General features: G+C 53.1%; 1 protein-coding gene across 2 annotated transcripts in view; it reads right to left on the bottom strand.

Annotated features, from left to right (window-relative positions):
- Positions 1-1,601: 1,601 nt before the first annotated feature.
- The window catches only part of gigyf1a (GRB10 interacting GYF protein 1a), a 29,704-nt gene continuing 6,688 nt past the window's right edge, over positions 1,602-24,617 (bottom strand). The window contains exons 6-27 of one of the 2 annotated variants that reach the window (XM_088628290.1): positions 24,021-24,129; positions 21,871-21,979; positions 21,500-21,540; positions 21,257-21,409; positions 19,837-20,099; positions 19,628-19,742; positions 18,878-19,111; positions 18,376-18,521; positions 17,810-17,969; positions 17,397-17,563; positions 16,441-16,544; positions 16,247-16,347; positions 15,946-16,031; positions 15,113-15,220; positions 14,297-14,488; positions 13,682-13,869; positions 12,805-12,968; positions 12,551-12,714; positions 12,225-12,269; positions 11,927-12,074; positions 7,335-11,281; positions 1,602-6,163 (exon numbers count right to left, since the gene is read on the bottom strand). In XM_088628290.1, coding sequence (XP_088484416.1) covers positions 11,214-11,281; positions 11,927-12,074; positions 12,225-12,269; positions 12,551-12,714; positions 12,805-12,968; positions 13,682-13,869; positions 14,297-14,488; positions 15,113-15,220; positions 15,946-16,031; positions 16,247-16,347; positions 16,441-16,544; positions 17,397-17,563; positions 17,810-17,969; positions 18,376-18,521; positions 18,878-19,111; positions 19,628-19,742; positions 19,837-20,099; positions 21,257-21,409; positions 21,500-21,540; positions 21,871-21,979; positions 24,021-24,129 — 2,865 coding nt within the window. In that variant the 3' untranslated portion in view covers positions 1,602-6,163; positions 7,335-11,213. The remainder of the gene's footprint in view (positions 6,164-7,334; positions 11,282-11,926; positions 12,075-12,224; positions 12,270-12,550; positions 12,715-12,804; positions 12,969-13,681; positions 13,870-14,296; positions 14,489-15,112; positions 15,221-15,945; positions 16,032-16,246; positions 16,348-16,440; positions 16,545-17,396; positions 17,564-17,809; positions 17,970-18,375; positions 18,522-18,877; positions 19,112-19,627; positions 19,743-19,836; positions 20,100-21,256; positions 21,410-21,499; positions 21,541-21,870; positions 21,980-24,020; positions 24,130-24,617) is intronic. The other variant, XM_088628291.1, reaches the window with a different exon arrangement.

Genomic DNA, 24,617 nt, shown 5'->3' with positions numbered 1-24,617 from the left:
ATAAAATAATAATAATAATAATAATAATAATAATTAATCATCATCATAATAGGAATTCCCCTCAAGAGTGCAGCTATAAGTGGGGAGAAGAACAGAGTGATGAAGCCAGTTCAGAGAGGGGGATTATTAGGAGGGAATGACTGGTAAAGGCCAGGGGGATATTTGGCCAGGACGCCTACTCTTTTCGAGAAATGCCCTGGGCTTTTTAATGACCGGAGTCAGGACCTCGGTTTTACGTCTCATCCGAAGGACAGTGCCTGTTTACAGTGTAGTGTCCCTGTCACTCTACTGGGGTAATAACAACCCACACAGACTGCAGGGTGAGCGCCCCCTGCTGGCCCCACTAACACCTCTTCCAGCAGCAGCCTTAGCTTTCCCAGGAGGTCTCCCATCCAGGTACTAACCTGGCTCACAGGTGCCGATTTCCAGCGGGCTGCCAGTTCTGGCTGCTGACCCATGTGGCTTCAGGCCCTAGAAAGCAGAACCTGAGTGTTGTGCTGTGAGCTGTTAGGATCATTTATGCGGGGTTTTCCCATTCCGGTAGGTTCAACGTAGCAGAATGTGGGCGTCGTCACTTACCAGTGCAGGCCAATAGAGGGCCCTCCAGTCTAACTCCAGTTCTGTAGGCCACCCTCAAGCAAGTGTTTAAACTTAATGGGAGCTCTTCTTAACTATTCGTTAAGCGATTTGTTCAGTTCAGGTGACACCAGCCCTTAAAGCGGAACAGGTTTCCGTTCTGAATGAGCTCTAAATGTTATAATCAGTTGCTTGATTAACTGATGACAACACAATTCATCAATGTTGGGAATTTAACAGCAGCCTACAGAACCCGCTGGATTAGGGTGCAGAGACGGGGCAGGAGGCCTCTGTGATACAGGCGCCTGTGGTTAGTCTGTGCAAGGCAGCTGTGAGTTCCTTAACAGCTTAACAGGACCAACAACACTCATAAGACTCCTGTCACAGAGCAGTCAGGTCCACTCCAGGTTTTACAGGACACAAGAGGCCCCTACTTAGGGAACAAAAACAGCCTTCCTGCTTTATTCGAATTGCTGTGCAAGGGGAATGTTCATCTGCATGCACAACTCATTTGTAATTAGGCCTGACGAATACGAGAACACAGAAGCACACTCTCACATCTGAGGAGTCACACTCACAGATTTCTGCACACATACAAAGGTCCACACTGAAAAGACACACATGTACACAGCTGGACTGGTACGTATGCACACGCTGAAACTTCACAGGCCATTCGGAGTTACGGGTGATGCTAAAGGGCAGGATTGGGATAGAGAGAGGAGGACATTAAAGGATGAGAGTGAGGGGAACTGTAGAGAGTTCGGATTGGGATCAGGCGTAGGATTTCTGGAGTTGGCGACAGAGGAGTAGGATTGCAGGCAAGGGGGAGGTTAGGAGCAACAGTGAAGCAAGAGTCTTGGACCAAGTGGAAACCTGAGGGCAGGAGTGCTGGACGGGAGGGACATCGGGGACAGGAGATTGTTCAGGCTGGGGCTCCTGGCCAGATTAGGAGCAGGACTGCACGTCGTCACATCCATCTGCAGATTCTCCAAGACGAAAAGAAACCAGCAACAGACCTCTCCCGATTCAACTTTAAATCGGTTTATTTTTTGTTCTCTTCAAAGAAAAAACTATTTACATTTTCTTTCAGTTGTTCTGTTTCGTTTTAGATCTCTAGAACATTCACAAAGTTCAAAGCTGGAGCTGAGCGAAATGGGTGTGAAAAGGCAGAATTGTGTGAAGCCAAAATTAAAACACAAACAGGACCATGACCGGAGCGCGGGATAAGAAGCAACAGCTCGTCTCATTCTCCTCCTCAGTCCAGAAGCCCCACTGTTCTGTTACAGCAGAAAGGAAACCTAGGAGGTTCTTAAAATATTTAGACAACTTGAAACACTGCTGCTCACAGTTCTGTACAATCACAATACAAAAACTGGTTTAATTCCAGTTAAAAACCTACAGTATTAAATAGGTCTGTGCAAATTAAAAAACCTTGGTATCAAACAATCGACTTATCGGTAGACAATCCCACTGAACACTCGCTCATCCTAGCAGTTGGGGGTTCAAATCTAGGATTACTATCACGATACACAGGGGCAATACTGATGTTGAGAACGCCAGTGTGTACCACTGGCACTTATTAGACTTTTGACCAGCTCCGGCAAGGAGCTTTTGGCTGGAGCGGTCATCCCTCTTACCGCTCCGGATACGGACAGAAATCCCTTAAGAGGTGGGGTGTCCACATCACAAGCCACATTAGTTACATAAGGTCTGACCCTTCTCGTATAAAATCAGAATACCTCCAAAACAAAACAAGCACACAGAGAGGTCACATCTCCGATCCACTGTGTAGGGGAGCTCCTGAGAGCAAAGCACGCTGGGATGGCAAGTAATACATCAAGGCGAGGATCTGTGTGTATCCCCATCTAAACTTCAAGATGCCAGGGCTTTGGGAAAACACTGCATTCCGTTTTATGAACAGCACTGGAATTCTCTGTGTGCAACATTTTAATGGACCCTACTGGGAACGATGGTGAGAAAAAGACGAGACTGCCCGCCCTGCAGAATGCAGATGCAGCACCAGAAGAACTGAATCCCCATTAAATATTTATTTCTCCCACATTAAGTATAAAATCGGACTGGAATCGTTCGGGAAGACAGGTGCTGAAAGTGCGCTGGAAAAGCCCCAGAGAAAGCAGACAGGCGTAGCGTCACTTGGGATCGTGGAGTCGGAAGACGCAGAAGGCGGGAGGAAGCAGACATGCTGTAAGGTAAGGAGCTCATTTTCTCCGAAACATCTTGCACGGGAGAACATTACAGAAGGAATTGTGACATAACCTAGCACAGCTGGATCAGGCCTGCTCAGTCCTGGTCCTGGAGGGCCAGGGTGTCTGTGGGTTGTTATGTCCGATGACGGCCCCAGGACCCTGACAGCTGAACGAGACAGATCTGTTGGTCCAATCCAGCCAATAACAGGCCTGGAGTCTGGAGTGAAAACCTACTGACATCACAGGCCCATTCAAGACCAGGACTGCCTCTCTACTTCTGCATATCAGTGGGTGAATTTCAAAGTTCCGGTGGGGAAAAAAAAATCACAGGGGCTGGGCTGATCTTATCTTCAAGTTCTGGACTTTGTGACGGCCTGGGTTTATAGTTCTAGACTTTGCGGTACTGGAAACATTTTTGATTTTTATTGTCCTGGGCTGTTCCGGGCTTTTCTGTACCAAATTAACCCGGTTTCTGGATCTGGACTTTACTATACGGCTCTGCTGCATAGATCTACTGGACTGATCTCCATACTCTTTATTCTGCAGTACTGTTCTACACCCTGTGCTGTACTGGACTTCACAGCTCTTCATTGAACAGTCTTGCCCTGAACTGGACCAGAAGATCCTGCACAGCTAAAAGATCACACCAAGAACAATAATCAAAGAGAAGCCAGTTAGAAAAAGGCCCCCAGTCCACCTTTCTGCTGTAAAAACCCTCCCAATATTACCATCAACGTGTTATCACTGCCAGTTCACACCTTTTCACAAGAGTCATGTGACAGCGCGGCACCTCGTGCCCGGGGCAAAGACAACATCTACACTGTCCCCTTTTCTTTCTCTGTTCGGTAAGTGTAGGGGAATGTTTCATTGGAGGAGATATAGGCATTGGAGGGTAATCGAGAGAACAAGATAAGCTAATGCCTTTCCCTAGGTATCTGGGTAATTAACTATTCCAGCTTCCTCTGCAAGAGGTTCATTTGACCATCCTGAGACTCAAACAAGCAATGTGCACGAACAGAGGTGAACAGGTCCCACCTAGGGAGCGGACCAGACTCTGTGCACACCGACAGCTCTCCTCCAACCCTTGCTCATTCACAACTCAGCCCAAACCGGAGAAGCCAGAGACTTTCCTAACGGCAACTCTGCAAATCATTTCGCAATAAGGCAACAGCCCTGAGCACCTCTGTGCCTACTGCTAGCTTCCCCGAAATGGGACAATCCTCTGTGCTGTGAGCGAGGGGGTCCGGAGTCCGGCTGCCATACCAATCGGGGAACACGGGACCGATATTCAGTTCCCAAATCCTCAATCAACCTCCAGGCCCATCGAACCAAAAATAAGTCTAGTGTTGTTGCTGCAATCGGAGGCACCGCGCCGTTGCCAGAGAGCCACACAGAGTAAAACAGAACAGCTCAGCCGATGCCTGCTGTTCTGTGAAACACCGCCCTGCCGCACAGCGACCCCTGTCCCAGAAGCACTGGGTGTCAAGATCCAGAGCAGCCAGTTCAGGCCTGGTTCCAGAAAGGCAACGACTTTCAGGTTGAATAGGATTCAGATTTAAACCTGCTTGTCAGGCAACTTATTAAATAATACAATTTGGAGATCAATGTGAATTGGAATCTGTGCACTCCTTCAGCCTTCGAGGACCAGGCTTCTGCTGTTTGAATGGGCGACTTGCTTAATTTAGCAGTCACACACGGGTGTTGCCAATCTTTAGAAACCAGTGAAGCCTAAGGCCCACAGGATTGGAGTTCTTCAGAAACAGGTCTGTAGAGCTGCTCTATGGCATCTACAGAGCACATCCTGTTAATGGGGCTCTGTACAAGCACATTACACAGCAAATTCTGCAAGTTGGGCGCAACTGCACACTTGAAATTCCACAGCACGCTTGTAGGCACTGATCTGCAATGCCATCCCCGCAAGGGGACAGTACTTTGACAATCCTATCCAGCCACGCAGGGGGAGAATATACTCGACTCCCACGGTGCCCAATGCGGCCAGGAAACGCTATCTGGCAGAGAGGCTATTTGGCACAACTCCAGTCAAGCGCAAAGAAGCACAACACAGTCCGGCCTCCAGCACTGAGGCCGGGAAGCAAAGAAAAGGAAAATAAAAAGACACCCCCCTCCCCAGAAGCGATGGTACCAGGAATCAGCAAGTGGGTTTGAGAGCAGATGCTGGCTGCACAGCAGGGGGCAGCTCGCCCGTCGGGCCAGGCGCAGCCAAGCGCAGGTGCGCGCAGACCTCCGGCACAGAGGCTGCACAGCGGCTACATATCGGCGCTTCAGACTGGACTTTATTTTAACACTTGTGCACATGATTCAGAGGGAGACTGCCAGGGCATCTCAGTCCCATCCCTGTGCTCAGTTTCTGGAAGCTCGCTGGCCTGCGCGGCCTGGGAACGGGCGTCAACCCCCTGCCCCCTCCCCGCTGGTCACTCACCTGGGCGAGACCACACCCCCTCGCCACACAGGTGAGGCCCGAGGGGGAGGCGCCATGGCTACGGCTCGCTCTCGGTGTTCCCCCATTTTAAAATCTGTGAGCTTTCCCCCCCACCCCCCCCGCATGTCATCATAAAAAGAACGCGTGAGCCACGAGGGGTGGCCGATTTGTACAGTTAAGGCATGTCAACGAAATTGGAAAAAAACAAAAACAAAAACCAAACATCTTACATTATTTACATTAGAAGCTCTTTCTTCTTCTTTTATGTACAATATGAGACACATCACAGTCCAGCTGCTGGCCCGTTCAGAGCCAGGAGGAACAGGGGTCCCCTGAGCCTGCCCACTCACACCCCGCACCCAGCCGTGCAGGGGGGCTGGCTGATTCGGGCTGACGGTTCGAGGCGGGGCCCTCCCTGGATCTCTGCACTCCTGCCCCGGCGGCGCCCCTGGCGGCGCCCCCCCCCCGGTCCCGGCTGTGTTTGGAGAAGAGGAAGGCTCGGCGCGGCGCGGAGACAGGGCCCGAGCTCCGCCGAGTCCGTCCGGCCAGGGGAGGGGCAGAGGGGGAGGGCACGAGGAAAAGATCAAATCAAATGAACCAGACTTTCCTGGAAAAGTTCCAAACCAAATCCAAACAAAAAAGGTGGGAGGGGGGATTGGAAAACAGGAATTCGGATACACTGGGATAACAGGCGGATGATCCCCGAACCCCCTCCAACCCCTCTGCCGACACCGTCACAGCTGCTCTCCGTTCCCCAACTCCAAAGAGCTGGGCGGAGACTTGCGGCCCGTCCTTCACGAAAGGGAAACGAGCGAAGGCTGAACGAGGGCGGTGCAGGGGTGCAAGCTGGGAGAGGCAGGAGGAGCGAGGAGGACATTCATAGTCTGTCCGCACGGGAGGTCGAGGGAAGGTCTTTCCGAAGCTGTGGGACATGCAATTCCTGCAAAAGGGATGAGAAACAGAAAAGGAGACGCGATTCAGAGACCGGGGACAGAAGCTCACAGTTCACAGTTTAATGATGGAGCAGCTACTGCCCAAAGAACTAGCGCTGCGCGTCCCACAGAAACACACCAGAATGATCTTTTCACTGCTCACATCATAGTTCGGAGTTAAAATGGTTTATTCGGCACTACAAGATAACAGGAGGAGAGACGCAGCTCTCACTGACAGCACTGAGAGATCACAGCAGAGTGAGCACTGACTGGAGGAGACACAGCTCTCACTGACAGCACTGAGACATCACAGCAGAGTGAGCACTGACTGGAGGAGAGACGCAGCTCTCACTGACAGCACTGAGAGATCACAGCAGAGTGAGCACTGACTGGAGGAGACACAGCTCTCACTGACAGCACTGAGAGATCACAGCAGAGTGAGCACTGACTGGAGGAGAGACACAGCTCTCACTGACAGCACTGAGAGATCACAGCAGAGTGAGCACTGACTGGAGGAGAGACGCAGCTCTCACTGACAGCACTGAGAGATCACAGCAGAGTGAGCACTGACTGGAGGAGAGACGCAGCTCTCACTGACAGCACTGAGAGATCACAGCAGAGTGAGCACTGACTGGAGGAGACACAGCTCTCACTGACAGCCCTGAGACATCACAGCAGAGTGAGCACTGACTGGAGGAGACACAGCTCTCATTGAGCCTCTCATTCTCAGTTCTTTACTCATCGTCAAACCGCTATTTGTATCATTTAATACAAATTCACCAGCACAGTCACTCCTGACTACTATAGACACTGCTAGAGCCACTGCTGTCCTTCTCCTCTCACACTCACCCTGAATTCACCAGCACACACACTGTCACACCTGAATGGACTGTAGACACTGCTAGAGCCACTGCTGTCCCTCTCCTCTCACACTCCCCCTGAATTCACCAACACACACACACTGTCACACCTGACTGTACTGTAGACACTGCTAGAGCCACTGCTGTCCCTCTCCTCTCACACTCCCCCTGAATTCACCAGCACACACACACACTGTCACACCTGACTGTACTGTAGACACTGCTAGAGCCACTGCTGTCCCTCTGCTCTCACACTCACCCTGGATTCACCAGCACACACTGCTGCCCCTCGCTTCCAATCTCCTCTAACTTTCCTTACCTTGTGTCTCCGACTGGTGTGTGGCCCCTTCTCTCCCTCCAATGCGCCGAAAATCTTCACTCCACCTCCCGCAGAAGAAGGGGGAAAAGTATAAAAAAAACTTGCTTGTGTTCCTCCTCCATTTGGCCAATTTGCTGAACAAACCAAATTTGAACGAAAACAATCCAGGCCAGTCAGGAAGATTATCCACAGCTTGAACCAGCATGTACTTTATATGATCTCCAAAATCCCTTCTGGTTCAGGTTAAAAAGTTTTTTTTGTCTCTAATAGAAGTTCCCGGGACACCCACTGCAGCGACACGGGCTTGTGATCCATGGGAAACGGAATGGCAAAGGTCTCCATCTGCCGGACACCCTCCAGCCATTTCCGGTCTCTTCCCGTTCACTGGGCTCGTCGCTGCTGTCCCGGCTCCCCAAACTCCCGCCCGGCCCTGTCCCGGATCGGCCTGGGAGGGAGCGGTCACGGAAAAATGTTGGGATGGGGCGGGCGTGTGTGTGTGTGTGTGTGTGCGTGTGCGTGTGCGTGTGCGTGTGCGTGTGCGTGTTGGGGGGAGGGGGGGGGCGTGCAGCGCTCTCGACTGGCAGAGGCTTCGAAAGAACGTTCGGAGCTCGTTTTTGGGGGTTCAGCTTCCAGAGCTTCCTTCATGGCTGAGGCCCGGCTATCCCCAGCGTTGTCCTTGCTAGCGGTCGCCGAGTCCGTCCCGCGGCCCCTCCCCCGCGCTGCGGAAGAGGGCGCGGGCGTCTGTCCCGTGCCTGCGTGAGAGAGAGAAAGTCTCGACCTCCTCTCTCGCCCAGCCCAGCGTCCGGTCCCGGCTGGGCTCCGCAAGCTTCTCGTCCGCCCCAGACGTGCCCCGTCTCCCGCCTTCTGCCAGCTTGAGAACATCCTCACAGTTGCCCCCGACCTGTTTTCCTCCCCCCAAGGAACGAAAGTGCATAGTGGGACGCCCCAGCAGGACCCGTCCAGGGGCATTTCTCCTCTCTCGGCCCCAAGGAAAACCGTGGAAAAATTCTTCCAATCGGATGATGGCATTCCCAGTTGTACACTTCCTCAGACAGCAGAGGCGCCATCTTCCTTCCTTCTGGGCCTTCAGCTCCTTGCGGCCCTCCACTCCCACCCACCTGTATTTTTTTACATTTTCTTTTTTTTTTTAGCAATATGGAAAAAAAATAAAATAAAACCAACAATCCCCAACAAAAATCATCGCCTGAAAAAATGAAGCAAAGACTTCTTTTCTGATTGAAGTGTCGTGTACCGGACAGATTCTCTCCTTAGTTTAAGCCGTTCGGCTTCTGTGTGTTTTTTTCCCGCTCTCTCTTTTCTGAAATTAACAGGCAGTTTAAGCCAAAACTGAAATGACAAAAAAAAATTAGCCATACAGAAAATCTTCACACTCAACGAACATAACACCCCCCCTCCCCCCAATAAGATTCCCACCCCCTCCCCCCAGAAAAAAAATCTTTCACAAGTTTTTGTAAAACCAGTTGTGTTGTGGTAAGCCCCTGTTTCTCTCCCCCTCCCCCCCACACCACTCATTCCTACAAAAAACTGTTTTCGGATGGGGATCTGGGGGGGGGGTGTTTGTCACATTGTAGGAACGGAAATGCCAACCCCCCCTGCCCCGCCACTTCCTCTTCCTGTTTCGAGCGCTTGTGACAGAAGAGTCCCGCGTGGATCAATCGCGCATGTGGGGGGGGGGGGGTAAGGGGGGGGCCCCATCAGATTTCCAGGAGGCCTGTAAACAACCACACACCCCCAGTGAGGAATACAGGTATAAAAAAACTGGTTTTGACAGGGTTCAGAAGAGGCAGTGTCTTCAACAGTAGCAGTCTGGTGTTCGTAGGTTTTTTTTAAAATTACTTTTTTTGTCATTTTGAGTTTTTTTTATACAAATAAAAAAAGAACAAAGCCTCCACCTTCCGTCCGATTCCTCTGTGAAATAATCCCCGCGTCCCGTCAGGTGCGAGGATCTGGGATCGTTTTTTCCTCCATTTCCGTTCTGTTTTGGAATACATTCAATGTTTTTTGTTTCGAAACAGAAAAAACACAAACGCACTTAGACGGGAGGCAATGAAGACTCATAGCAGCCTCAAAGTGCTCTGAATCTTAGTTCAAATACTTATCACTTTATATATATAATGGATATATAAAAAAGACAAAATTAGCATCGTCATCATCATCAATAGCAACAACAATGAGAGTAACACAATATACTAACATCTGCACATCTGGCTGTTTCTTAACACAGTTCAGATGTCTGTATCTTTTATAGCTCGGTAGAAAACCCACTCACACAAACATTCACTCCATTCCTTCATGCTCTCCAAGTTGCATGACAAATCGACAACAGGCAATATAAATCACATCCAAGAACTGACAACAAATGATTTTCTCTTTCAAGAGAGTCCCTGGACAAATATGGAGAACCACAAGGGCCAGAAGGCTGGAATGGGGAGGTGAGACGGCACACTTTCACTGCCCACAAAGCCAAGTAAAGACCTGCTTTCCACGCCAGAGGGAAAGAGCTCGAGAAATGAGAGAGAGAATCACAAGTCTTCAGACTCCTTAGGCTCCAGTTGAAGCTGCTGGGACGAATTCACAAACACACCAACAGAGAAAGGCCGATCTGGACAACACAAACAGGAACGCCACCCGGCACGAGGAGACAGCGCAGGAGTCTAGCTTACACCCACGCAAGCACTGATACTCACACAAACGCATGAAGAGGCGCAGTGTAGCCGGGGACACAGTCAGAGGCCGGGGACTGATGACCCACCTGCAGGTGGCTGCGCAGGTGCAGCTGGGCACACAAGCAGAGGCCAGGGACTGATTGCCTACACGCAGGTGGCTGCACAGACGCAGCTGGGGACACATGCAGAGGCTGGGGACTGAAGGTGCACACGCAGGTGGCTGTACATGCTGGAGCTGAGCCACATGTCCCGAAGAGAAATGTTAACGCAAGAGGGAAGCAGAACAGGTGTTCAATAATGAGAGGCAGGCTGGGACTAGGGCAACTGCCAGGGAAGAAGGAAAACATATTTATCCAGGGACTAAGAGCTGGTGATGAGAATGATGCCTTGTGCAATATTGCCCACTCTGCCTCGCGCACACACACAAATACAAAATCCTCACTTCAACAAAATGACAATAATGGCCTCTCTTCTTTTGATACATCTTGGTAAGCAATGAAAAAAATACATTGTGCAGACTAATGTATGACTCTGTCTCACACACGCACGCACTCGCACCGATATCCACCTCGACTCCACATCCATTTTTTTTTGTTATTTTTACATAAGTGCAAATCTTCAAGTTTCTTTTTAAATCCATATTTTTTTCAGAATAGCTTCAAACTTTTATATATATATAAACGTTTTTTTAAAAAACAAAAAAACAGTGTTTGTTTTTCAAGAAAGGATTTGTTTTCCGATATGAAAAAAAAAAATCGACCCTCCCTTTCCCCCCCAGCTACGTCCTGCAAAAACACAGACTATCCAGTTATTTATATATATGTATACACACACACATATATATATTCAGTCTCAAGGTTTCTAAAATAAGAAAACAAATGGAAAACCCGAAGCAAATCCCCTCTTAATAAAGTGCATTAGTTAGTTTAAGGTGCTTAATGTAGTAAGTGCCAGAGGGATCCCCTTCCTCTCTCAGTTCGAGGGGTGAAGAGAAGGCCCTAACTGTGGCTCCTAAAGGAACGAGTGGAGCCCCTCCCCACATCAAACCCTTCACCTCCACACCCCTACCTCTCTCTCCAGGGACCCCCCCGTCTTGCCCCGCCCCCCCTGCCCCCCGCCCACCCCCAGCAGTGCACATTCCTCAATCAGTAAGACTGATTTGACAAAAGGCAACAGGATCACTATTGCTATTTCAATAGTCCTCCACAGGCTCCATCTCACTCAGGCTCATTCGCTCTCCTGAACTGTGGAACGAGTAACCTGGAGAGAGAGAGGGAGACAGGGAGACAGAGAGGGAGGGGGAGAGGGGTGGACAAGAGGAGAAAAAGAATGAAAAAAATAGACATGACTTATTGTGGCAGCTGTATATATACAGCTACAGGCACTGGCCAAAACATTAGGACTCCCCCAGTCTAATGGACAGACTTGGTGCGCAGGGCAACGTGTAGTTGGGCTTGGAGTCCAGGAGAGAAGAGGTCTCACCTCCCAAGGCAGGAACAATCCCCACCCAAACCAGATCTTAACTGAATGTCATCCTACCAAAACACCTGCGGCCTCATCCCGCTCTGTTATATCAGGAAATTTAGAATGTCTTGCTGCTCACAGACGTCCAAAGCATAACTCAAGCAGGGGGTTCTAATATATCAACCAATGAGTCTCTCTAATATACTAGGACTGCAGTGCCTCCTTGTCTGAATAACATCTGGTCTGCAGTACTTCAGTGTGTATGGTGCCTTACTGCAGTGCCCCCTTGTGGCATCAGGTCTGAATAACATCGGGCCTGCAGTACCTCAGTTTAGTCTTACTGAAGGGGCCATGTGGGCCCCAATCCTAACAGACTGGGGCCACAGCAGCCCAGAGTGTACGGTGTAGCACATGGGCGGGGCGCAACAGTAGGCACTGTACCCAATATACTGGGGTCGGAGTGAAGCATCATGGTTTGCTTCTTCTTCATCTTGCTGGCCTGGCTGCCGTCGTACACCCCCGCCTTCCCGCTGTGAGCCGACTGAAACATGGACTGAAGACTGCTAGGGTTGAGACTGCGCATAGCATCCTGCAGAGGGAGAGGCAGGGGGGGCGCGCAGAGGAGCAGAAAGAGAGGGTGAGATGGGAGAGCTGTCAACACCCACTACACAAAAAGAAGTAAACAGAATTAAAAGGGAAAACGGAGCACAAGAAAACCAGAGAGAAATAGCGGCAATACCTGTAGAGGGAAGTTCATGGTCAGTCCTGCCACTTCTTTAGATAGCTGCAGAAACAGGATACAGAGGGGTCAGCACAGGGAGGTGCGGACACAATAACCACCCCCACCAGGAACAAGATGGCCGAGAATCACCAGCACAGACCCAGTCTGCAATACAGCACGGTTTCCTGGCTCTGCAGGCCTTAAAAACCGCTGACAATTCTGTAAGCCTTCACCGCTGCAGAGCTGGGAATCGGGGCGCGACTGGAACCCCTTCCTCAGCCCTCGCTGGGGGCGGGCGAGTGGGTTTAACGACTTCTGTTCCGCTGAACATACGGCCTGCCCACCTGCTGCTGCTGTCTGTGGTGATTGGCTTTCTGTTTGGCACGGCGCTCCAGGAACTGTTTGGCGAACTCTTTGGCTTCCACGGTGTCTCCCAGGTAGGAGCGGATGAAGTCGTGGACCTCGTACGGAGACTCCACCTCCTTCAGGTAGGACACGATGGTGGGGACTGGAGAAGAGGATTTCACACGTATGAGGGGCAGAGAGAAAGAGTGCGAAGGCAGCAGAGTCTGACAGAGAGGGGGAGCGGAAGCGTTACCGTCGGGGGAGGAGGAGTTGTTGGAGGAGGTATTGAGTGCGTGCAGCATCTGCTCGCACCAAGTAGTGAACCCGTCCTGCGGCTGCGGCTTCATGCCCTGCAATAACTTGAGCAGCTTCTCCTCCTCCTCTGTGCGCTTCCTTCTGTTCATCACATACTGGTCGCTGCATGGGAGAGAGAGCCGAGCACCGTGACTTTACCGGCACCCACGGCAATACACCGGGACTCTCACCGACACACTGGCACCTTGGGCAGTGCACTATCAATCTCACCGATACACCGTCACTCTCGGCAGTGCACTATCAATCGCACCGATACACCGTCACTCTCGGCAGTGCACTATCAATCGCACCGATACACCGTCACTCTCGGCAGTGCACTATCAATCGCACCGATACACAGTCACTCTCGGCAGTGCACTATCAATCGCACCAATACACCGACACTCTCGCCAGCACACTGACAGTCTCACCGATACACCTCTCGTCAGCACACCATCACTCTCCGATATATCAGAACTCTCGATGATACACCGTCAATTTTGGCAGTACACCATCACTCTGATCGATATATCGTCATCTCTCGTCAGTACACCGTCACTCTCACCGATATATCATCATCTCTCGTCAGTACACCGTCACTCTCACCGATACACCCTCGTCAATCTTGTCAATACACCGCCCACATCGTTTGTAACACCATTACTACACGCGACACACATCAATACACCATCAGTCTTGTTAACACACTGTCAACCTCGTCAATATACCATGCATCTCCTCATCTCATACAGCCCACTGTGTGGGAGAAAGACCTGTATGCTGTCTGTCTCAGCTGTCTTAGTGAAGACATGTGGGAAATGCTGTATGAGGCCTACCTGAGTGAGGGACTGCTGCGGCTATTCTTCAGACCCAGGTTCCTCAGTCCAGCCTGATTTTTCAAAGCCTCATCCCACAGGCCCATCCCAGTCTTGCCCTCCATCGCGCTGGCCCAGAGCGCAGCGCCATCCCCCCACTGACTCGCCAGGGAAGACACGCTCGGGCTGCCCATGGACAGACCTCCATGCTGAGGGAAGAGAGCAGAGAAGACAATGTCAAGATCAGGTCAAGATCATACACTTACAGTGACCCCTGATCCTACATATGTGCCTGTGCTATAGTGACCCCTGACCATACACACAAGCCCTCACACTGTAATGACCCCTGACCTGTACACAAGCCCCTGCAGTGACCCCTGACCCTAGACACACCCATTGTAGTGATGCTACATATGAACCCCACCTGCAGTGACCCCTCCCCTGCCATGACCCCTGACCTTAGACACAAGCTCAACCCTGCAGTGACACCTGACCCTAAAAGTGAGCCCCCCCCACTATAGTGACCCCCTGACCCTGCACATGAGCTACTCCCCTGCCATGACCCATGACCTTGCACATGGACCCTTGACCCTGTAGTGACCCCTGACCCCTGCAGTCTGCGCCCCAGTCGCTCACCGCTCTCTGCTGCTGCTGGGCCCGCTGCTGCTGCTGCTTGTGCAGCTGCCTCTCCGCCTCCTGCTGCAGCTCCAGCAGGCTCTTGCCCTGCTTGGGCAGGCTGGTCCAGGAGGACGGGTTCTGCTGCGAGGCAACGGCCACCTGCTGCTGGGTCTGCTGGATTAGCTTCATGATCAGCTCGTGCTGCCGGCACTGTGCAAAGGAGGGGTTTCAGAGTGGAGTCAATGTGGGTTGCACCTCAGAAGTGGGGCCCCGTCCATCCCGCCTGCCACCCATGACCCTGACCCCCCAATCCCAGAAATCCATAGGGCTGCTTCTCCTGCCTGCACATGCCCTGGCTGTCTGTCTGCACCTCTCTCTTGGAGCATGTGGTCCTGTCAGCTCGCCCCAGTTCTTATTTCTGTTACTAAGTTAATGTTCAGTCTAAAACCAGTGACTGCTTTCTATTCTCTCTTAGGGAAAACATCTGACCTTGACAGAGCTGAGAGCACATTTACTAATCAGCCCCAAGCAGAAACTGAATCAACCCACCTGTGATGAAGAACTCAGCTGGAGAAAAACCCAAAGAGACAATGTTGCTCCAGAACCACTGACCTAGAGCAGGAGTTCTGACCCAGTCTCAAAGCCCCCTTGCCCACTGGTTGCCATTACAGCACACTTGAAATCTGCATTTGCACCGATAGATAAATGATTTTCCACAGTCAGGTGGCAAATACCTGTTACCCTCTTCCACCAAACCGATATGCCAAGCCGAGGAAGGGGTCTCCTTCCTCGGCTTGGCATATCCACCTGCCCATCTCTTCTTCTTATCCCTACCTGTTCCCTCCGTTTCTGCTCATCCTGCCTTCTCTTCTCCTCCCTCCGTTTCCTCTCCTCCTCTTCACGCTTAGCCCTGAGTTCAGCGTCTCGCCTCTCCTGCTGGAGCTGGAGGGCAACACAGACGAGACATAGGGTCAGGCACCCAGTGGGGAAACCAGAGGCACAGAGGCAGAGGGGAAGGGCCATCCATCGGCCTTACAACCCCATGTAAAAATGTTATCTTCTCACTCTCCCATACCAGTGTCCTGACGACCTATTGCCCCCCAGAAATACAGGATGCTCATTGCTGGTGAGCCCAGGTGACACCATTTTATTCCCTCAGAGGCCACCTGAAATTCTGCAGCTTGAGAGGACAACCAGGTGATGAGCCCAAGGGCCTCATAAACAAAGTGGAACGGCCCCTTCCCGGATCCCCTGTGCTTTCAGGGCACAGTTTCATGCAGAAACCCATTCAAAGATGGCCAACACAAAGCTTGTGGTCAAAGAGAGATGCACAGAGCTCCACGAAAAAAAAAACAAAGAAAGACATGACGGGCTAGCCGGGCAGATAGGAATGGGCTGTAGAAGTCGGGCAGCACAGCTCATTCTCGGAGAGGAGGAGGAAGCCAGCAGGCAGCCCAGGGGGCGAACGTCCATCACAGATCGAGGGGGCAGTGAGTGGACACTACCTACCATCGACAACCCACTACTGTTCTAACAGGGGTTACGGAATGAGCGAGAGGAGGGGAGAGCTGCTTGTGGAACACATTCATTCATTTCTCACCACATCCCAGTCGCTCCCATGGAACTCGTTCAAGCTGGACAAGGGAAACAAACCAAAAGATTCTCACCTTCTGTCTCTCCAGCTGTAGCTGTTCGAGAGTTGGACCCTGAGTTGAAGAATTCATTGTTAAGTCCCATAAACTGGCTTCACCTCCTGGGGAGAGACCACGCGGGTGGGGAAAAGGGGAGATGGAGGGACACAGCATTAGTATGCATGAGCATGTCGGGAGCGAGTCAGGGGTCACTATCCTGGGTGTCCAGTCCTTGCGTGAGGCCCAGAGTCCAGTATGTCAGTATGTGAATAGCCTGTCGAGTCTCTGGTGAGTGTCCAGGGAGTGTGACAGGTGGGCGCTGCAGGCACAGACCTACCTGACGGCTGTGAAGCTGAGGTATGCATGTCCCACATGGACCCTGTATCTGGCACTGACATCGACCTGCTCATCGAAGGAATCATACCCTGCTCTCCGCACCTGGGACACACAGACAGAGGAGGGGAAGAGTTGCTGAGGAGTTCAGGCAGGCAGCAGGACGGAGAGTGAGGGAGAGGGTCAGTGTGCCGTTACCTGTTGATGAGCTGGAACAGCTGCTGCTGCTGGAGCTGCTGGAAGAGAGCTGCTGCCGCTGCCAGCTCCTGCTGTTTCTTCAGCCTCTCCTGGTCCATATTCCCCTGAAATACAGTCAGGGAGTCAACATCTCCTGGTCTATAATCCCCCCTGTAGCACACACACACCTCTCCTGATCCATAAACCCTCCTGTAACACTCACACACACCTCTCCTGGTCCATAAACCCTCCTGTAACACTCACACACCTCTTCTGATCCTTTAACCCTCCCGTAATACTCACTCACACACACCTCTCCTGGTCCATAAACCCTCCTGTAATACTCACACACACCTCTCCTGGTCCATAAACCCTCCTGTAACACTCACACACACCTCTCCTGGTCCATAAACCCTCCTGTAACACTCACACACCTCTTCTGATCCTTTAACCCTCCCGTAACACTCACTCACACACACCTCTCCTGGTCCATAAACCCTCCTGTAATACTCACACACACACACCTCTTCTGGTCCATAAACCCTCCTGTAATACTCACTCACACACACACCTCTCCTGGTCCATAAACCCTCCTGTAATACTCACACACACACACACCTCTCCTGGTCCATAAACCCTCCTGTAACACTCACACAGACACACACACCCCTCCTGGTCCATAAACCCTCCTGTAACACTCACACACACCCCTCCTGGTCCATAAACCCTCCTGTAACACTCACACACACCCCTCCTGGTCCATAAACCCTCCTGTAACACTCTCACACACCCCTCCTGGTCCATAAACCCTCCTGTAACACTCTCACACACCCACCTCTCCTGCTCCACACTCTCCTGTATTCCTGCTGTTAAATTCCTGCCCTGACACTGTCCTTTCACGCATGCAGCGGAAAGGCAGATCCACACGCAACAGAGAGAGAGATGCGGAGCCCCAGACGGCCCAGGTGAGGTCCTACCAGCAGGGGTGGGGGCGACGGACCAGGAGCGAAAGGCACTCGTCCCCACATCTTGATGACCTCTCCCAGCGGCTGGAAGCCCTCGTCGCAGCCGCGCTTCACCAGCAGGGTCATGGTGAAGTAGCCCGCCTGGAACCACTCCGACATCTCCAGCGTGGTGAAGGGGCCTGGGGAGGGGCAGGGAAGCAGGAAGCTACAGCCTGGAGCAGCGGAGGTTTTCACACAGGTAACACAGACACGCAGAAGCGCATCTCCTCCCCCACACCAACACTGCCAAGAACTTCTTACTTTTCTGAAAACCCTCTTGTACGTAAAAGGTCTTAGTATCTGCTCTTTGCATCTCGGAGACCCCCCCCCTGCACTGACCGGCCCGGGGGCCGGAGACCCCCCCGGTACAGTGTGTAGCAGTTTACCCTGTATCTCTCCCTGCGGGTCCTTGTAGAACCACTTCATGGCCGCCTCGTGCGACAGCGGCAGGGCGGCGGCAGTGTTCCTGCTCTCCTGCAGCGTCTGCGTGAAGCACTCCTCCTCCAGAGACGTGTCCTGGAGCGAGGCCACCATCTTCTCCGCCTCCTGCGCAAGAGAAAACCCGCGTTAACGTTAACTCCGTCTCCCAGACCACGGCCCATCACCACCGGGCAGATCTCGCACGCAGGGAGAGTCCGCAGACTTAACCCAGCCTCCCACGAGGTGCTGCTCTGTTGATCAGTAAGGGTTATAGTGGTTCCCTTCTGAGCTTTTCTCTCTTGATTTTCACCAGGACTGACACGAGACCTAGTTCTCACGCCACAGTGGCATGTCACTTGACCACCAGCTGTCAATAATAAATCTAAGTGACGCCAAAAACATTTAGGTCCATCTCCCGGCGACAATGGCGTGGCCAGGGGTCGCTGGCGGCTTGTGCAGCACACGGGTCACACGTCCAGGCAGAAACCCCTCGACCCACAGAAGACACGCAGGGGCGCCACAGCCCACCTACCTGTTGCAGGTGCTTCATCCCTTCATCATCCTCGGTGTCCCCTCCCTGAGGGAATTCAATAGCAGCAGAGGAGGAAGGGGGGGAGGAGGAGAGGGTGGAGGAGGTTCCAGGACTCAGCTGGGCAGTGCCCCCTACTGGCGAATTATCTTCACACAAAAACACAAGAGCAGAGTTTGACGTCAGTGGGCAGGTTTGGCCCTCGTGTCCCTGTACCTGCTGTTTAGACCAACAGTGGACAATACTTTATCAAATCAAAGTGACACCAAAAGCGTTCAGCATCCAAACTTGCATACCCTTACATGCACAGCGCGGGACGTTTCTGCCCACGCTCAACGCATTTCAAACTCACGGAACGGACCACGGCAGCACGCAGCATACTTGTGCAACGCAGTGCTCAACACCCCAGTACACTCCTCCTGCGGCCAGAGAGGCAGACTGACTCAAGGCCCCGCGGGACCCCCGAGGGCAGAACGGCACTCAACAGAGGCGGGCGCGTCCGTACCTTCGCCGCTCGTCTTGCTGGGTCTGGCGGGGTGCGGTCCCAGCCCAGGGGATGGGGTAGTGTCCGCGTCCGGAGAGGGCAGCCCCAGGGACGCGGGCTGGGCCTCTGTTACCGCTGGGGGGGTGCCGGTGGCGGGAGCCGCAGCGGCAGCAGCGTTAGCCGAGACAGCTGGGGGCGAGGGGGGGGCGGTGGACTTCACCTCTCCCTCGGACATCACCACGCCCTCCTTCGCTTCTGCAGAGCAGCGCAGGCGGGCCAGCGGAGAGAGAGGGGGAGAGAGTCAGCGGACGGCCAGACCGCCCTCAGCCTCTGTGAACAACACCCGCCTCCGCAATCACCCCACCACACTCCCTCCTCCCATGCAACCCCAGCAGAACTGGAAAGGAACTGCTCTCTCAGCCCAGAGGACCCCAGAGCTCTTCACATACAGGGGAGGACCCCTTCATTCACACAGCAGCCCACCGCACACCCCAAAGGGGAGCTGGGAGGAACTACTTCGCCAGCTGAAGTTAAGATGCAGAGGGGCCTGACTGGAGTGAGATCCTGCTTTGGGCCTGTACAAAGTCCTCATCCCTACTTTTACACATTGCCCCAGGATATTTAACGATCGAAGTTGCTGGGACTTCAGTTTAACGTCCCGTCTGCAGGACGGCGCCTCCTACAGGGCAGTAGGTCTAGAACCAGGTTCCGACGGGGTACTGGCTTGCCCATTCTCTTTCCGCTCATCTCTCTCTCATGCTCGGCGTGTACCTCTCTCTGAGCTGCTGTCCTTCCTCTCCCTCTCCTCGCTGGGCTCCTCCTCCTCCTCCTCCAGGCCCTGGAACTCCAGCTCCTGCTCCTCGGGGATCGGATCCTTCGAGCCCTTCTACCGAAACGGACGGAGAAAGAGGGGGAAGAGAGGTGTGGGGAAAGTCCGGCAGGAGGAGGACGGCAAGAGAGAAGGCGGAGGCCCCGGATACCTTAATGGAGAGGAAGGCCCCGGAGGAGTCGAAGGTGCCCATCTCCCCGTCCTCGTCGTCCGTGCACCACTCCGGCAAGCCGTCCCGCTCATCCTCCATGCTGTCGCTGCGGCGCCGCCCCTCCCCGTGCTCCCGGAAGTCGAAGTCGAACTTGCGGCGCCGCTCGCCGCCGTGCTCGCGCCAGCCCGCGGAGCGAGGGCCGCCGTCTGACAGGGAGCGAGAGAGAGGAGGAGGGAGGGAGAGCGAGGGGCAGAGTGAGACACCTACAGATAGAGCCACAGGCAGAGACCCAGAGAGGGGGGGAGGCAGGGAGCGACCAGAGATGCACACAGGTGAGGAGACGGAGAGCGAGAAAGAATTCAGAGCACTGCATTGACCGTCTCTGCATGTCCGCTGCATTCTTGCTGATGCTAGAAGCAAGCTGTATGCAGCACAGTATTATTACAGTGTGTGTCTACAGCACACAGTCAAGCATGAGTCAGTGCCCAGCTCAGGGGGCATGGCCTGTTACCAGTGTGTACCAGTGCCCACAGCACTGTGTAGTCAGTGTGTCTGTGACCACCGTGTACCAGTATCCACAGTACCCACTGAACCACACAGCCAGTGTTTACATGTGGCCTGCGACCACCGCGTACCAGTACCCTCCGCACCGCGTGGCCAGTGTGCCCATGACCACCGCGTACCAGTACCCACCTCACGGCTAGTGTATTCGTGACCACCGCGTACCAGTACCCTCCGCACCACGCGGCCAGTGTGCCCATGACCACCGCGTACCAGTACCCACCTCACGGCTAGTGTATTCGTGACCACCGCGTACCAGTACCCTCCGCACCACGCGGCCAGTGTGCCCATGACCACCGCGTACCAGTACCCTCCGCACCACGCGGCCAGTGTGTCCGTGACCACCGCGTACCAGTACCCTCCGCACCACGCGGCCAGTGTGTCCGTGACCACCGCGTACCAGTACCCACCTCACGGCCAGTGTGTCCGTGACCACCGCGTACCAGTACCCACCTCACGGCTAGTGTATTCGTGACCACCGTGTACTAGTACCCTCCGCACCGCACAGCCAGTGTGTACCTGTGCCCCAGTGACCAGTGTTACTGGTGCCCACCACACTATGTGGCCAGTGTGTGTCCGTGCCCTGTTACCAGTGTGTATTAGTACCCACCACAATGTGTGGCCAATGTGTAACTGTGCCCCCCCATGACCAGTTTATGCGTGTACCTGCCACGCTGTGTGTTCGGTGAGTGCCGTGCCCTGTTGCCACTGTGCACCGGTGCCCACCGCACTGCACAGCCAGTGTGTATAAGTGCCTGTAGCCAGCGTGTACTGATGCCCACCATTCCGTGCACCCAGTGAGTGCTTGTGCCCTGTGGGCAGTGTTTACTGGGCTGTGCTTAAAATGGCAGGTGTTTACCATCTCTGCGTGACCCGGCCAGTCTCCAGCTGCCCCCAGGCTCAGCGCCCTCCTCGTCCTCGTGCTCCTCTCTCAGCGTGCGCCAGTTCTCGCTGTCCGAACGCGTGTACTCCTTCCTGAGCCCAGGGCCCGCCTCCTCGAACCCGACACGCACTGTGGGGGTGGGAGGGGGAGAGTTTAATACGGCCGGCACCAACAGAGCAAGGGAACACTCTACAAATCAAGACCCTGGGCGATCCTCACCTCCATCTCTTCTGATGGGCTTCTCGAACCTCCTCTCTCCTCTGCAGGGGTGGAAGGACACAGCACAGAGTGAAGTTAGTCATTCTGCTTTCCACCAGCCCCCTGGGCTTTACCCGAGGTAGCAGCCCTGCAGTTTCTAAACTGGTGCTGTACTGCTGTATTCCAGTGCAACCCTGAAGCAGCCTACAGAAACAAGTCCGGCACCAGCGGGGCAGTGAGAGGCACAAGGCAGGACAGCATCAGTGGGTGCAGGAGTGTGAAAGAAGGAGTAAGGGAGGGATAGGAGGGGTGAAGGGTTGAAAGCACATGAGCAAAGAGCAAGGAAGAGGAAGAGAGGAGATGGCAAAGGAGTAAAAAAAGGGGAGAAATACCTGTCGTCCCAGCTCTGGCTGCGGTGAATCTCTCTCCCGCTGCGCCCAAATCCCACTTCCGGGTCTTCAATACTTCTTTGGTAAAATCCACTGTCGCCTCGTCCCCGACCTGCCCTCCGACAGATGGACAGAGCATTAGAGCAAGAACCAACACCTACACCGAACTCCACTGTCACTGCCTCCTCAGACTGCGCGTGCACGGACGCCACGAGTGCGCATGCACACTCATACAGGTACGCTCACACATGCACACACACAGATTCACAGACGCCACACGCATGCGGGCACGCTCACACATGCACATGTAGATTCACATAGACACTGCACACGCACGCACACATATACATTCTCACACAGATGCCACATGCATGCAGGCACTCACACATGTACACTCGCACATTCAAAATAGGATGCCACGAGCACACGCGTACATTCACAAATGGATTCCACTTGCACATGTGTACATTCACACACGAACGCCATACGCACGTGTGCACACACGTACATTCACACACGGACGCCAAACACGCGCGTGCGCGCGCACACACACACATACATTCACACTCAGACCCCAAGCGTGTGCACACACACATGCACACGCATACATTCACACACAGATGCCAAGGGGGTGCACACACATTCACACTCAGACCCCAAGCATGTGCGCACACACACATGCATACATTCACTCAGATGCCAAGCGGGTGCACACACACATGCACACGCATACATTCACACACAGACGCCAAGCGCATGGACACACACACACCTACATTCAAACACAGACGCCAAGCGCGTGCACACACATGCACACATTCACACACAGACGCCAAGTGGGTGCACACACACACATGCATACATTCACTCGGATGCCAAGCGGGTGCACACACACATGCACACGCATATATTCACACACAGACGCCAAGCGGGTACACACACTCACACAGGGTCACCACACGCATGCAGGCACACTCACACGTACACATTCAGACAGACGCCATAAGCTTGCACACACACTCACACGTACACATTCACACAGATGCCACACACACTCACACGTGTACAGTCATGCACAGACACCAAGCACATGCACGCTCACTCACACATGCACACATGTCCATTCACACAGACGCTGTATGCGTGCATGCACACTCACACATGCATTTGTGTACATTCACACATGGACACTAAGCATGTGCACGCACACTCACACATGCACACGTGTACATTCACACACGGACACTAAGCATGTGCACGCACACTCACACATGCACACGTGTACATTCACACACGGACACTAAGCATGTGCACGCACACTCACACATGCACACGTGTACATTCACACACGGACACTAAGCATGTGCACGCACACTCACACATGCACACGTGTACATTCACACATGGACGCCGCACACTCACCATGCACACAGACACACAACAAACAATCAGCAAATATGGGAGAGAGGACAGTTTGGCACTGGTTCTACTGAACCTCCTGAGGAATGTTTTTTGTGTGTGGTTCGAGTGGCGGCTCGATGTAAAAGTGTCACTTGGGAGTAAAACTGAGTTCAAGAAATTGAAGCCATTGAAGCAAAATCGGAGAAAAAGATCACAGCGATGAGCCTGGTAGCAAAAACCTCCTTCTGGACCAGGATTTTCAAACAGGCGACCCAGGATGGTGACTGGGGATACTGTGCTGTAGGCACAACCATCCTTCAGAAGAGATATTTACACAGAGGCCGCGATTACTTGCTCATTAAAGATCCCAGGGCGGTTCTTAAGAGGGGGACCGTTAACTCCTGGGTCCTGACCCTTTCTGGCCTTTCTGAGCTAGTGTATCAGTTTCTATCCCCTCCCTCTGACTTGTGTGCAGGGGGGCCATTGGTGCACCATGGATGCTGTGTGGTGCGTCTACCTACCCAGGTGGGGGCAGCACTTCACTAAGGAATGAAAAGAGCCCCCCCCACGACCACATGTGAAAGCTCTTTAGGGTGTTCAGGGATGAAGAGCATAAAGCAAATGCCCCCCAAAAAACACAAAACAAAAATAATGCCACACGATAAACCTACAAAAACCATCTACTGTAATGAAAGATAGTGAAAAAACGTCATCAACACTGCGCTACTCCACACTAATCAGTCAGCTCTCACCTCTGCCTCTGGTGCTGCCCCTTCCTCTGGCCACACCAGCTGGGATTGCTCCACCTTTTCCCATCAGCCTCAGCACCGCCACACTGTTCACAGACATGGAGAAGTTTCTCTGCAAAGACATATGGATTAAGACTGTCAGACCGAGCCTTTAACAGCACTGGGTCTGTGTTATTATGAATGGGCTCAACAGTTGGGCAGCACGATGGTACAGCGGCGAGCACTTCTGCCTTGGTGCCCTGGGGCCCTGGGGTCAATTCCAGACCTGGGGTGCTGTCTGTGTGGAGTTTGTACGCTCTCCCCGCATTTGCGTGGGTACCCTCCGAGTGCTCCAGTTTCCTCCTGCTCACTACTTTAGACTTCAATGAAGTTGCTTTTTCGGTCACTTGTGAGCGTCAGGAACTCCTAATGTCAGATGTACCATTTCCAAAGGCTGGAGCGCACAGGACTTTATACAACCTGACTTCAGCTCGCTGGCTGTTATTTCTGATCAAGCAGTTCTAGTAGGTAGTCAGACGCACGTGGGGGTGACTCGGTATCAGACACCACCCCCAAAATAAGCATTTCTTCCTGCTGCAGGGCCAACCGCTGAAACTTCAG

Source organism: Lepisosteus platostomus, chromosome 4, assembly GCF_059453375.1.
Source record: "Lepisosteus platostomus isolate fLepPlt1 chromosome 4, fLepPlt1.hap1, whole genome shotgun sequence".
Classification (NCBI taxonomy): domain Eukaryota; kingdom Metazoa; phylum Chordata; class Actinopteri; order Semionotiformes; family Lepisosteidae; genus Lepisosteus; species Lepisosteus platostomus.
The sequence above is the reverse complement of the archived record's forward strand: the minus strand, read 5'-3'. Positions and strand labels throughout refer to the sequence as shown.